At 32.0% G+C, this 15,792-nt stretch overlaps 1 protein-coding gene across 1 annotated transcript in view; it reads right to left on the reverse strand.

Moving 5' to 3' along the window:
- Positions 1-7,630: 7,630 nt before the first annotated feature.
- LOC119643498 (neuronal acetylcholine receptor subunit alpha-7-like) overlaps positions 7,631-15,792 on the reverse strand; it is an 87,953-nt gene continuing 79,791 nt past the window's right edge. Inside the window, exons 8-12 of the mRNA XM_038042860.1 lie at positions 14,620-14,774; positions 14,338-14,454; positions 11,109-11,253; positions 10,812-10,955; positions 7,631-10,670 (exon numbers count right to left, since the gene is read on the reverse strand). Of these exons, the coding sequence (XP_037898788.1) occupies positions 10,662-10,670; positions 10,812-10,955; positions 11,109-11,253; positions 14,338-14,454; positions 14,620-14,774 (570 nt within the window). The 3' untranslated portion in view covers positions 7,631-10,661. The remainder of the gene's footprint in view (positions 10,671-10,811; positions 10,956-11,108; positions 11,254-14,337; positions 14,455-14,619; positions 14,775-15,792) is intronic.

The following is a 15,792-nucleotide window of genomic DNA, read 5'->3' on the forward strand; positions in this document are numbered from 1 at the left end:
AGAATGCCAAAAATATTAAATGACATTATTTGCCTGCAATCGATCATTTATAATTAAGGAATTTGGGTGATTAAGTGCATGGAAACAAAATGTAAATATTACAGTCCCTCAAAGAGTAATAATTTGCAAAAATCAGAAAAGAAAATTTATCTACATTTGGTCATATAGGTCAAAGCGACTTCCCGCACCGACATATGAAATATGGATATTCAGCACAGATTAAAGTGGCAGTCGCGCCCAGTCAGTCGAATAAGAGTTTTTCAAAGAATTTTAGAAATGTTTATTCCGCACACAGTTGTCAGGCGGTCAAGAAAGGGAAGGGGTGAAGGGGGGGGGGGGGGGGGGCGTAGTTTTTTGTTCGCAAGCAGAAATTTGAAATTACTACGAACTAGATATCAGAAGACCCGTTGGTTGGCGAAAATTTTATTTTTGGAAATATTTAAATACAACGCAAGTGTCTTCTCTTAAAGACATTGAAGGGAAGGACATTTAAAGAACACATAGGAATTTCCGAAGTGTGTTTGGAGTTTTTTTTCCTTTTTTTCTTTGCTTATAAAATTGAGCAATGTTTCGTATAAAACTACAATGTTTTGTATGAAAATATTATAAATTTTCACTTAATATCTAAATTAAAAAATTTTGATATTTTTCCAAACTTTATATATGTGCGAGCGTACGGACTCCGTTACTCTTCAATACATTATATTTATGATGTAAAATAAAATTTTTTTTTGATTATTATTTGGTTTAGAAGCCAAGCGAGTTAGTGAGTTAATGAATAAAAAAAAATAAGAAGAAGAAAATCTTTTCATATAATTATCTCTATTCGATTTCGAACGAATAGAATATACGCATACACGAATGCGTATTTTATGCAGTTTGCCTAAAAGTATCGCGAAGTTTTCGAACCTAATCTGACGAGAATTCCACGTTAAGTTTGTCTTTTTTTTCGGATATTAAGCGATTGTACAATCAATTGTAATTCAGAATGTACAGAATGTAATGTGTGCCAATTTAACGCAGCCACCGCAAAGGAGTGCAAATTGAAAGTTTTGCTATCCATCAGTCGCTTTTGGGCGGTTTTTGAAAAGAAAAAATATATATGGCTCGAAGTCTAAGGAATTACTTTGCTTCGATTTTTTTTTTTTTTTTGAAATTGCTGCTCATGCCGTATCGTATCGTATTAAATAATTATATCATAGTTGATAGGCACATGTTCTCAAACAAACAGTGTGAATATAACTCCTTGACCACTACTGATAATTTAGATTTAAAAAACAATGTTCTAGTTTTAGGTGAAGCTTGGCAGCAAATAAACCGAGATGTGGACATGTCTCTAGCCCGATTTGGTCCGTTTTCAAACGTATGTCTTCTGTGCAAGAACTTCCAATGCTGTTGTCAAATATGAAGCCGCTATATTCATTTGGCAATGAATGGAATGGACACGCACAGGCGGACTAGCGGGCAGGCGGACAAACAAACATACCTACTCATGAATTCAGAATTTGATATTAATCAACTATGTTATATAATTTCTTAAGCTTCATTTTGGGAGTTGCAAGCGTTTCGGCAAAATTAATGCATCCTCTCCTTCCTTCAGTGATGGCTATAAAAATAGACGGAAAGGCAGATCGATTAGGATACCATAACTCGGAATGTCATGGACACGTGCTCTTAAAGTCAGCAAATCAATCAGGAAAATATCTTATAAACTTAATGTATGTATGTATGGAATGTAAATTTACAGATTACAAATTACTTTCCTCACGAGAACAGCGTGATTTGATTTTGTCCCTCCCAGCGACAGTTCAAGGCATATAAGGCATTTTTACGCAATTATCTCGAGTTCTGGCTGATAAAAGCGGTTCGAGGAGATCATAATAATATTTGCTTTCGCTGGTAAAAGGCGGAAGGAAGTATTATTGATAGAAAGCCGTAAGAAGTGCGAGATAATTTGGCTGACAGTGGGCCAACTAGATGCCTACTGGTGTTGCTTGTAGTTAAGCAAATTTATTTTTTATTTAATATTTTTTTGAATTAAATTTTCAGATAAGTGAGTGAGTGGTTAGGCGAATGCTTTACAAAATGAAAACTGAAAGTAATTTGTTTGGCTGCTAAACCAATTTATTAGTGTAACTGGTGTTCTTTAATGAGTTTTTTCCATTCTTACAAACTTTGCTTACAAGTATAGCTTAATATATTGAATTGATTATGCACCGTTTTTATTATTTTCAATTCTTTATATTCTTGTACATATTTATTATGTAATCGTACTTATCATCTATTAATAATTATTTCGTGTATGAGTTTTTTACTAATGTTAATTAGTATTTTTTGCTTAATAAATTTTTGCTAATAATTAACTTAATTGCTAATACAATTAAAATTTCGATAGCATCCAATCCTGTTTGCGTGCACGAGAGTGCGAATCCAATCACATTCTCTTCTACACAACAGAGGATTATACACTATTTGATTTACTGTTCGCCAATGGGGGACTTATAGATTTAATTTAGATCCGCTGCTTTACACAATTCATGGCTCGTTTTTTGATTTTTTCCTTTTTTTTGTTTTTCTGTTTTTTTTTTTTTTTTTTTGTTTTGTTTTTTTTTTGCCATAATTATTGTGGTTGTTGTTTTTATAATGAGTTTTTTGTGTAAACTATTTCCTATGGGTTTTTAATTTATCACAAAAAAAAAATCCTACGTTTTTTTTAATAAATATTTCATTTTTATCGTTTTATTTTTTTCTTATATTATTTGTGTGCACTTTGCAGAATAGTTAAGCGCGTATAAGTTTATTTATTAAAAGTTACATAAGTATATGTAATATGCTTAGTGGTAACATTTTGAATAAGTGTTCGTGTATGTGTACATATGGAAGAGGAAGGGAAAGGGGAGGCGTACGTATGTGTTTTTTTGTTTGTTTACAGTATATGGTAATGAGTATTTGTGCTGCATTTATGATCAATTTTTATATCCGCTACCGCAGACGGTGTGGTTATCTACTAATTCCCCTTAAAACTACGCCATCAATGTCTACATATATAGAGATTCGGCACATCAGAAATGTCTAAAAGTCCTCAAATTAAGAGAACAGAATGTACATCCGAGTGCCAATTCTGCATTTGAAATGAATGCAGAAACGCAGGCTGGGATGAGACGTAAGATATTATTACACCGTGACATTGAGTCAAATTTGAAGCTCGCCATTAGTGTTAATGCAAGAAATTAGTGTTATTTATAGTGAACAAAAAGATATGTTCAAATGAATGCTTAATTAAAATTCAATTTCAAAGTTTAACATTTCTTGGCCATTGCATCGGGCGACATGTGCATACAATTAGTTCGCGTGGCATGTGATCTGCATACAATTGAATTTTGAATTTTTCGTCTACCTTTACATCTCTTCCCAAGCATTTGATAATGTGTATTGACCAAAATTGAAAATTGTGTTTTTAAGAAGAAATAAGATTAGTGGCTTTCGGAGCGATTGGAAGTTTTTATAATAAAAGACACTTTGCATCTGACGCCCATTAAAGCCAGGCCACAGGTGTTTTCAACGCCGCAGATCTGTCATTATTCAATTATTTTTTTTTCTCCGCCGAAGTCCGTTAATGAAAGTGAATTACTTTGAAAATGGCTCTGTAAAAAAATGTCGAAGACGGAACTTTTAGGACGATGGGATTATTGTGCTGCCAAAAAATGGCAGAGAATTGTAACTTACAATGATGAAAAGAAATTTCAGCTTATGTGGATGAACGATAGTCTCGTTGTTGTCTTAAGCAATCATGTGCAAACAGTTAGTTACGTTTGGTGAAGGGAAATTTTTTTTTTTCGATTTGGTGGCGGATAGTTAACGACTGACGGTGCACAAAATGCAATGCGTTTTTGTTATTTTATTTTTTATTTATTATAATTTTTTTTTTGTATATTATTTTACTCTATTTTTTTTTATATATATATATTTTTTTTTTATTAAATAGAATTTGAATAAGAAACCGAACTACGTTGAGGTTTATTTTGGGTTGAATTTCTTGCAAAGAGAGAGATTTTCTTTAAATAAACTAAACTAAACTATTTCAGTAAAATATTTATTAAATTCGTACATTTGTTTGGCTGTTGTTGTTTGTTTGTTGTTGTATTTGTTTGCTTACTTTTTGTATTTGATTTTCGCAAACATATCGTTTCATTATTTTCTTAATTCATGTATTTATTATTCATTAATATAAGTTAAAATTATCTAAAAATCATAAAACTATTGTCAAAATGATATTTTTCTTCATGCTCAAGTGTTTAATTTATTAAACTGTTCTTGTTATCGATGCTGATGCTGCTGCTGCTGCCACTGCTGCTGTTATTAATTTTTCTTTTGTTTTTCTTTTTTGTTTTTCAAACTTTATCGATTGTCTGTCTGTCTGTTAGTTGATTATAAGGTTTGACTTGAGATTTTCTTTATTTCTTTTGATGGAATTTTTCGCTTAGTTTTTCTCTTTTTTTATAGATTTATAAGTGAAACCACAGTTTTTACAAATTTGGCATTTTTATAAAAAAAGAAACTAAAAAAAAAATAAAGAAAAGAAAAACAAAAATTAAAAAGGATAAACATTACAAAAAGAAGAGAGGAAAAACATTTTATAGAAATTGGGGAAAAAAATTCAAAAAATTACCCTTTTCGTTTACGAAATTTTCAGTTTTATTTTTTTTCCTTACATTCATAAGGGTTTTCTCTATTTTCGTATTTTAATATATATATATATATATATTTTTGTTTATTACTTGACAAGTGCTTTCATGGATTTATAGTTCAATTTGATATAAAATTTGGCATAAATTTATTTTTATTATTCGGGACTTCATGGACATCCTCTATTCTCTCCAATAATAATGATGCATCCATATAATTTTATGTTGACATGGTAAGTATGAGTAATATTTTGGAATTCAAAGAACGATTTATCGAACTCACGCCAATACGTAGGATCTTTTCTTAGGAGCATATTATATTCATTTAGTTCTCGTGCAGCCAGATTCTTATATGCATTCAGCGGTCTTCTGCTTTCTCTGATCTGATTCAAATTATAAAACTACAGCAACAACTTTGTGCCAGATATATCATATTTGCTCTGATAAGTGCAAAGAGTTCGAATCACCGTCCACGATTCCTAAAGTTCCCATATGCACGAATGCGAGCGAGTGAGTGAGTGAGTGAGAGAAAGTGAGAGAGAATGAGAAAGAAGGAGTGAGTGAGTGAGTGAGAGAGAAAGAAAGAAAGAAAGAAAGAAAGAAAGAGAGAGAGAGAGAGAGAGAGAGAGAGAGAGAGAGAGAGAGAGAGAGAGAGAGGTCGGCATCACTAGGCTATATGTTTTTAAAGGTGAGAGGATCAGGCTATAAGAGTCAATAACGGCGACGTTACAACTCGTAGTATAATGTTTAGCATAGCTAGCGAACGAATTCGGCTATTAAAAATGAAGTTTGTCGCTGCGTCGGGGCGCCATCAATGGCACAATTTTCAAGCTTACGCGATTCTGGGAAATTCCGAATGTGTCGAATGTGTCGCATGTTAATTGTTTTACTTACAAATTATTTGTGTACATTTAAGTAAAGTGATAAGAAATTTTTATAGATTTCTGATATAATGATGTCATTCCTGCATTCCTCCAGGTTAACGTAAGAAATTTCGAGTTTGCTAGAAATTTGAATTTTTGATTTCTGTGTCTACGGGTAAATTTGAGTTGTTGCAAGAGTTGCGTGTGTGTTATATATTCACGAAACCTTTTTAATTGGTGTTCAAGTTTTTCGCTTTAGAATAAAATAATTTTTCTAAAATACAAAAGGCTTCCGCGACTCGTTTCACAATTCATTGACCCTAGGGTTTTTCATTTTCAATTTTTGTAAGATCTTTTACAGAATTTGAATTTAGTTTAGTTAGCTGCCTGTGTTTCTTAGATAAATGTGTTCTTCCGTGAATCCGGAGACGAGTTTCAATTCTTTCCGAGATGATTTTAATTTGATATGATTTCATTATTCGTACAATTGCCGGAGTTATATTATTTATCGTAAATCACTTCTCCGGGTTGATCAAAAATTTCCATATAAACCGTTTTTGCCCCTGATAATTTTACCAGCACACACTTAGATCGATGGATAGACGAATAGACAAATTTGACTAAATATGATTGAAAATCTTTTAACGACTCTGATTAATATATGTATTATTTTTGATAAACAATTTCGAGAGTGCGAATAAGGAAAAAAGATACTTGAAATTTGAACCGTTTCGATTGGTCCATAAACGGAGATGCATTTCGTTTCACCAAAGCTTACGAAAGTCATTAAAAGAGAAGAAAGTGAAAGCACTTAGATGTTCTGAGACTGGACTGAAGGGTATCCTGCAACTTCTTTGCGATATTATCGAGATCCTCATATATACGTTTTTAATCAGCGAAAAGTCATGTATCAATTTAAATCGGAATAGCCGGGATAGAACGCTAAAATTTAATGCTTGTATTCATAACTTAGTAACTCAATAATTAAGTTTAAAAATTCAAGCAAAGGCGCCCGACATACATCACTTCAAGAAAAGTAAAGTCGAATAGCTCAATTGGGTTTTCCAATCAATAAATAGTAAAAATGATTTAAATCGCCCGCTCTCTTGCCTCATCTATGCCTCAGCTATACAGTGAGTCCAACTCTCGTTTATTGATATTTGAATGGTTGGTTGGATGGATGGATGGATGGATGGATGGATGGATGGTTGGATGTGTATTCAAGATTTGGGTCAAGATGAATACAGCTTTACAGCTCTTAATTATTATTGTTGTTTTTCTTTTCTGTGTTTTAATAAATTTTTTTAAATTTATTCAATTATTTTATTTCTGTTTTTAAAGTTAAGGAAGACCTTTTTAGCTTTTTTTTATTTTTACTTTAATATTAAGTATAGATAATATATGTCGATACATGCGTGTTGATTATATTAGTTTTGACAAAACGAGATTTGTTGTTTTTGTTGTTGTTGTTGTTGTTGTTGCTGGTGTAATGTAAAAACTCTATAGGAAAGCGTAACTATTGATGTTTAGTAAGTAATAAGTGAGTAAGCATTAGCATGTTCGAGATTAGTTTTCGTTTTCTTTTTCTTTTAAATGGCTGACTATCGTCATATAGAAATATTTAAAAAGAACTATTAAAAGCTTAGTATATAAATATTGATTTGATACACTATTTGAATTTCTATAATAATATATATATATATATATATGCGTGTGGTTGTAGTAATAGTAATACGATAATATTTACAAATCTTTATGATATTCAAGTGGCGATTAAAACTACGCATTAAGCTAAGCCGAATTTAATAAATATTTTTTTGTGTTCTTCTTCCTTTTTTTTTTATTTTGCTTTTTTAAATATTAATACTCTTTTTATACATGTTTATTGGAATTGTTATGGTAAAAAAAGCGCATGTCAATGTGACATAAATCATTTAATGTTAAGCCTAATCAATATATGTATATGTATATGTATGTGTATATGTATATGTATATGTATATGCATTACAAATATCTTTGCTTATAGGTATCTTCTTTTTTTTTGGTTTTCTTTTTGAGCGCTTTTGCTATGCCGTTCGTATATTTTTTTTTTTTGTTTTTTAATTTAAAACTAAATATATTTAAATAAACGAATTACAACTAATGTATGTTAATATATTGTTAACTTTTTACTGTTTTTGTTTAATTTTAGTTGACAACTACTTAGCAGGAGCATGTACTCATTGAATATGTTGGGGAGTGACAGGGGGCATAAGTAATTTCCTATTATTTTCATTATTATTATTATTATTATTATTATTATTATTAGTTAATAATTTTAGTCTAACTCATATTTAACTATACACAATCGGTTCGTTTATTATCAATCTTCTGCTTGTTAAGTACAATATATTCTAAACTTTTATAATTTTTTTGCTTACGACATATATTTGTATGTCTGCGTCTGCATTCGTTTTACTATAGAATTGATTTTAATTTTTTTGGTTTATTTCCTTTTGTTTAGTTCTTTTCTTTTTTTTGTTAAAAAATAGTTAACTTTATACTGTATGTGTCTGTCGATAGTTTTTGTATGTATGTTATGTTTACCTCGTTAAATTTTAACAAAATTTGTTTTATGGATTTTTTTTTTTTTTCTTTTTCTAGTATTTAAAACTCTGCTGTTTATGTCTCTTTAAGGTTGTGTTTTGTTTTTTGTTGTTGCTAAGTTGCTCTTCATTACGTAGCAGTTGTTTTTGCTGTTTGTTGCTTTTTTTTGCATTTTCTTAATTTGTACAATTTGTATCTTGCGTGTAGTGGTTTACTGAAAATTGATTCTATCACAGCGAAAGAATTTTTGCACGTTTTTGTTCTTATTTTTTTATTTATTTTTATTTTTGATAAATGTTTATTTATTTACTCAACACCATAACGCCGATATTCATCGTGAGCGGGAGAAAGGGCTGAGATGTGAACCGTTTTAAATATTGAATTGATTCAGTTACGTCTGTCTCTCTGCTTGTCTGTGTGTTCTGCTGTTGAATTCTTGAAAATATCATATCAGAACACCGAAGTTATTTCGTTCAGTTTGGCATTCGAATTGTTGCTGTCCACATAGAGATAAAATTTTGAAAAATTGGATACGCATCGTCTTCGGTATGTGTCCAAAGTCGTTGTTTTTTGCCTTTCTTTTAAGTATGGCTTTAAGAAAATTGCATATACTGCTGCGTCGAAAAGCCTAAGCAATCTTAATAAAGTTTTATGCCAAGTTTCAAATCAAATGTTGTTGGTTATCAAGAGAGATTGTAAAAATTTGTCCATTTATTTTTTTTTCAAATTTTTTACTCACCAGCTACAACTAAGGTGCCTCGGTATTTGGCATTGCATTAAAGACACGACCTAGTAAAGCGTATGTACGATTGAAAAAATTCGAACATGCTTGAGATTCGTCTACCAGCCCATCCAGATGGTAGTTCTTATGCCCCACTCTGTCTGTGTCCCTCATTTAGTTCTTTGCTAACGCCTAAATTTTGACAAACCCATATTCACCCAAATTTGATGACCAAAAAACAAGTTTGCAAGTGTAAAAACTATTTACCTACGCTCACAAGGTCAATAAGGAAAAAGAGTGAGTAATGTACAATCGACGGTCGATATCGATGTAAAATTTGTTAAAAATATTTATTAGCATTTATCTGAAAAAGCCGGGATGTCAAACTGGGATGATTTGGTAAGCGCCGCTGTCATTAGAAATCAAGGTATTTGAATTGGATATCAATTATTCGCCGCTAGGCGTATTTATTTTGCTTATTTGCTTAGTGTCTATTTTGGAAGTGTTTTTATGCGCATCACATCTATATTTTTTGCCTTTTCCTTCGCGATCTCTGAAAGTAGACGTCAAAGATTCATTGAACTGAGTCGGTAGAAGTGATCAGTGTAACATTTCAAAATGTCTGTTTATTAAAGTTGAAATTTTACAGTTCTCCTGGGATCAAATTTGGATATCAGCCTGAACGGACTCGTTTCGATACATCTACATTGACAATGACCGGCTGGCTCTAACTGATATTCCATAAAACCGTAAAACTTGCAAAAAATATTTATCAAGATTATTTGAAATTTCAGCCCGAAAAGAGGTTCGATCCAAAAAGCATAAGTTTTGTAAACATTTGTCTGCGTCGCTTTTTGACCTGCTCTGACTCCAGATCGCATTATGTTCTTTGTATATTAACATATTATATAACATGACCGATAATCCATTCGAAAATATATGCTAATCCTTATATTCAGTCATTGATCTCGACAAAAATTCATTAGACAGTTTATAAAGTGTTTCCAATTTGAATAAACATTTGAGAATTTCAAAATTTTTGTGTGTCGGCTTGTACTTAAATGTACGTGTCGTTGCGTATTTGCGTGTTAATGGACGCCGAAACGGTAATCAAGAACTTGACAATAATATATTTCTTATCTAATCCCTTTTAATGCATTATATATCAGGTTATCATTCATTTATCTGCGTGCCATAAGGAGTGTGCAGGCAGAGCTCGTCCTAAAGTGAATATAAGTTTTTTATCATTTATCAGTTTTTTTTTCGTCAATTAGATCGCTCTAAAGTATTTGATTATGGGAGACATTTTATAAAATTTGATATATATATTTGGTGGTGAGTATGAGAAGATTCGGCTTAGGCCGATCATAAATTCTTTCTAGTGTTTTCGTTTCGCAATTTGAAAAAAAAGCAACAAAAGTTATTATGTTTTCCTTAACTTTAAATATTATGAACTTGTTTGGAGTTTAAATGTATTTTACAATTAATTATTGCATTTATTGTTGTTGTTGTTGTTGTTGAATAGTTATTTAAATTTCGTTGACCAGGCACATGACTTAAAACAAACTTTTATTGCTGTTGTTGTTGTTGTTGTTATTGTTGTTGAAATTTTCATTTCTTTTTCTAAGAAGTAGTTCATATTGTTGTCTTTGTTTTTGTTGCTGTTGTTGTTGTGGTTATTATTATTATTATTATAGTTGCATTTATACGTAAGCCAATTGATTGGAGGCATTTGCGGAATTGAAAGTACGTCTCAACGAAGTTACCATCCGACCAATAAAATAATTGAAACCAAAAGCCATAAAGTTACGGGAACTGTAAGAAAAAATATTTCGCTTTTAAATATGTATTTGGTTTGGCATTTCATTTTCTTTTCCCAATTAATAAAATAGAAATAAGAAAAATTTCTTTGAAAAAGACTTTGAAAAATGACTTTAAAAAAACTCGATATCGTACAATGAAATGTGGTGCCGAGAATAAAACCGCCAATGTCGCAATAATTGTAAATAGCGTAAAAACGATAAGGCACAAACGATCCACTACCATGGCAGCAAATTTCCAATCTCTGGTTATATCACCGGTTTCGTCTTCTTTTTTCAACTTTAAAAAGAAAAATGTACACTTAAATACATATTGATAAATTTATAAATTAATTTGAAATGATTTTCTCTCTTTTTTTTTCATAATCATCAGTCGTATCACTTACTTGTAACGTTTATTTTGCTGTCATTTTTGCTTACTGTTCTTACTCACCTGATCGGTTATCCATCTCAACTCTTTGAGTATTAAAGCCAATTCATATTCTGCCGATGAACTTAGACAGGTATGAGAAATAGCTTCGTGCATACGAGTATCACCGACCGGACCCACCGGACCCACACTACCATCATCACCTTGTCTGCAAACATAATTGTTGTACGCATTCGCTTGAACGTTTCTTGAATTGATGTTACTTTCGTTTGATATTACCAACTCACGGATTAGCTTTTGAAGCATTGAGGCATATAATATTTAGAATCCCCTCCCCGGACACATCACCGTATTTGGATGTAGGCAAAACCCTAAAAAAACTTGCAACAGGCCCGTCCCCTATTATACTGATCGATTCATCCACACTTTCTGATTTCATTTAAGTATGTCTGTTTCGTCGTTCGTCCGTCGGTCTTGCATTCGTTGCTTTTTGGCCCAAGGACGAATGTCATTGAAATGGCATGGCACTTTTCCACTTGACGACTTCCCAAATAAGGTCTTTGTTATATATATTCACCCTGTTGTACGTTGAATTGTTATTTCTCATGTTCTTATTATGTGATTATGCTGACGCGCATACTCTCATATTGATTGACAAATACGAGTAGCAGCGGTTTGTGAATTATGGAGCTATAAGCTAAAGGAAGAAGACGCTTTTTTACTTCGAGGTTAAAGCTGGAATCGGTTTTCTTTTCCGGAATATATAAACTTCGTGGGCGACCTGCTAGAACACTATGGTCTCAGCTGCTTGAAGGAGCGAGCAAAACTTGAAATAACTAATTTTAAAAAAATATGCACATAATTTTCAAGTCAACGGCACCGTATATGTGCAAAATTTTGGAAAAGGGAAAAATGGCTACCTGGAGTACGGCGGTCTTATGAATTAATCCACACAAGCTTTTTATCAGAATGGCTCGAGACCTGGCCTGTCATAGACAAGCGTGGTCGTGCGTTCCAAATGCAAAAACGAATTTGCTTTCGTTGCAGAATACAAAGTGCGGAGCGTGTCAAGATTATTTAAGTTTGAAACCGTGATGGGACTTCAAGCTCTCTTTAATGCAGGAAGCGATGGGGTTATTTCCAAATGACATTGTGTGTGACAGTTGAGAACAGTTGAAGGCGTGCATCCATAAAGTAGGAGGAGTTAGGGGTAGAAGGAAGAAATTCTTCATTAAGTCAAGACACCTGAATAAGCTTCGGAAAAATGACAAACGTCTGAGGCTGAAGCTTTTATTTTTTAAAGTTTTAATAAATACTATGTCACTCTCAAATAACAGTATAAGAATAAAAGAATATACATATCAAATTTTCGCTGTTCGCATTATCTTTTTATGTTCATCTCGAATATGTGTTCCAAATGAAGCAAGAAAATTAACACCGCTTTCGTTTTCATTAGTACATACATAAAGAAGCCTCGTAATTAAATTAAATTTAGGGATTTAGTGCTATCTGTTGAAACTTCATTCATATTTATTTGCAATTCGTGCATTTTCTTTTCTTTATTTATTTCGTCAAACGCCAGGAAGGAGGAAGAGTTGTAACAATTGTAAACGGAAACCAATCCCGTCTATAAGTCATGTCAATGCCGACAATAACGCATAGAAATATTGTATGTTTACAGGTACTGCTTGATATGTAGCACACAAACAAGTCGAAAGTAATGCAGGTGACCAAGATTTGTTGCGACTAAGCAGCAGTTTTTCATAAAGAAAAATCAATATTCGTTAAAAATTAACGATTTTGATTTTGATTTGAGTTGATGGAGTAGCAGTATTCCGTTCGCCTTTAATAACAATTTTTATAAGTGTTACCTATTACTTGGGCAAGTGCTAAACGTCCCTGTACCCCTGTACCTGGTTCGAATAGTTCAAACGAGAAACTTTACAAGTAGTCTGTATTCTTATACCTTATACTGCACGCAATGCTAACTCCATTCAATTAGTGTCTATTTGGTATAATTTTATTTCGTTTTCTAGTTGGGAACTAATGTCCAATGAAGCTTTCATAAAGTTTTTAATCTTATATATTTATAATGATAGACATTCACAATCTTCGGATCGTTTTCCTGATTTCTGCGATCATGTGAAACTATAATATTTACATTTCTATGTTGATTAATTCGTTATAGACCGTGCACTCTTCAAAGCCTATTGCAGATCAGACAGACGATGTAATAAAATCTTCCGTTGTTCTGCGAAGATTAAGAAAATGCTTGAAATATTTAAGAACAATTTTTTTTAAAGAGTTTTTAAAAAATCTGACAGTGTTTGGCTATATGCTTGATATTTTCTAATGCATGAAAATTCATTTCTGAAACCAACTCCGCCAAATTTTTATTGTGTAATTAGTTAGGCTACAAAAACTTCGTCCGCAAGTAGATACCCTTTTAATATTTTCTTTGGCTTCGCTATCCGAGGTCGGGCTGAGTGCTTGAACTCAGCTAAACTGACGTTCAATTAACACAAAACATTTTACACGGCCGATACATTTTTGCTGACGGTCTTTGAAGTTATTTCCACGGATGATTAAATTCGTCGTTTTTCTTAACCGTAAAGTGCACCAGTGTATGATTGAAAACTGCGCACTTCAAAAACGTTTACAAATTATCCTAATTTTTTGGAGTGCTTGTTCTTACAGTTACGGGTAATTACTACAGTTACCTGTACTAGTGTTATTTAAAGTGATCGAAATCATCTCATTAAATAAACAAGGGAAAACAGTGTGCGATAAAACTCGATTTGACGCATGCGCTTCGTAATTTTTCGAAGTCAACACATTTCAAAAATGCAAGGAATGAAATGAATATTGACATCGACGCTGTGACATATTTTGCAATCAGCTACGACTAGATAGACTTTTTTTTTTAAAAATCTTTACAAACTTAATTATGGGTTGAATGGCTTTTGATATAGAAACTGTAGGTATCGCAAATCGAAATTATTGACGGGAACTGAAGAATTCCGTTAAAATCAATACATATTAAAAAGGATGGTCGAAGCTTCGAGTCACCGCATAATCAAAGTCAAACGATATAAAATATAAAGAATGTAAGAAATTTTGCTTTAATGAATATTTAAATCATATGAAAGATGAACTGGAAATTTATTGTATCGACTGGTCACCTTTTTCAAGAACGTGTGAATCTCTTGGTTATGAAAAGGCAGTAAGTGAGAGTAGCTGACACAATGGCGAAGTATTGTAGACGGACACGTTTACGACAGCGTTTACTTACCTATACATGGTGCGATAATACGTGGGTTGATGTGGTAGTGTGGCACTGGCGCAACGATGATTGCAACGGAAATCATCATCGATATCCAAGACATTGGCTAACAAAGATTTCGATGATCTGTCGACGTTGTACAACAAAATAAACAAAAAGAGAAAAAAAGTCTTTTATTCAAAGAAATACAACAACAAAGAAAAAGTGAATAAGACTGGTTAACAATTCAAATGATTGATTATCTTTTGTGCAACGATACCTACAGTAGATATTCGTATAAATTATGTTTACCTTTCCTTAAGCTCAACATTTTGTATCTGTTGCTTTTTATCGCCAGCGTTAGAAGAGGTCGACGATGAGGGCGGCGGTGGGCATTCGTAGCCAACCTGTCCGGGTCTTTGCATGCGCAATATGCAAGGTAACCAATAAAGGAATATTACTCTTATCTATGTGAGAAGAGTATTTTTTTTTGTCACAGAAATAGTGTGTTGTTTGATATGAAGTTGTAGTAGTAGTAGTTGGTTTTTTTTTTTCAAATTTTTATTACAATTTTTTATATTTATATTTTAGTTTATTTATTTCATTTTTTATTTATCGGTTGTTGTTAAATTTGTTTGCAGTGCTCGGGTGGAAAAATGTGGACAAATTAACACAACAGCCACATCAGAACGAATATATATTTTTATAGTCAGAAAGTGGTTGATGATCATGTGGTTGTAGTAGTAGTAGTAGTAGTAGTAGTAGTAGTAGTAGTAGTAGAAGTAGTAGTAATAGTAGTATATGTTGTATATATATATTTTTATTTTAAAGTTGTTTTTGTAGTAGAAAAAGTGAAGATTTTAATATATTTAATATTTTTTTCATTTATTTATTCACTTTTTTTTTATTATTTAGAATATGAAAAATAGTTTAAATATGATCAAAGTAAGAAAGAGATAGTGAGCGAGACCAAAGCAAAAGAAGAGAGAGAGAGGAGGAGGGAGATAGAGAGAAAGAGAGAGAGAGAAAGAGAGGGTATGGGAGTTAGACAGACAGAAAGATTTGGGGAAAAAGAAAAAGATAGATAGATAGATAGATAGAGAGAGAGAGGTTGCGTTGCACACAATAAAAAAACAAAAAATTAGGAGGAAATTAATTTTCTGGGTAAAGTTAAAAAAAATTTATATATGTTTTACCGAAAAATTATTTTTATAAACTATTATTAACTATTATTAATATTTTTTATATTTTACAATTTATCCTAATTGGTCTTTATAAAATTGTTTTTATTAATTTTCAAGTAAAAACAAATCAAGATCAGCATGCATTTTAAGTGATTTCATTTTTTTAAAAATTTTTAATTAAAGCGGACTTTTTTTTGTTTTGTAGCTGTGTTCTATGTATTAAAGAGAGCCAGGATTAATATAATCAAATCTGAGCGTATGTCCCTGTGCACGTGTGTGTATGTGTGTGTATGTGTGTGTG

Source organism: Glossina fuscipes, unplaced genomic scaffold (assembly GCF_014805625.2).
Source record: "Glossina fuscipes isolate IAEA_lab_2018 unplaced genomic scaffold, Yale_Gfus_2 0, whole genome shotgun sequence".
NCBI lineage: Eukaryota > Metazoa > Arthropoda > Insecta > Diptera > Glossinidae > Glossina > Glossina fuscipes.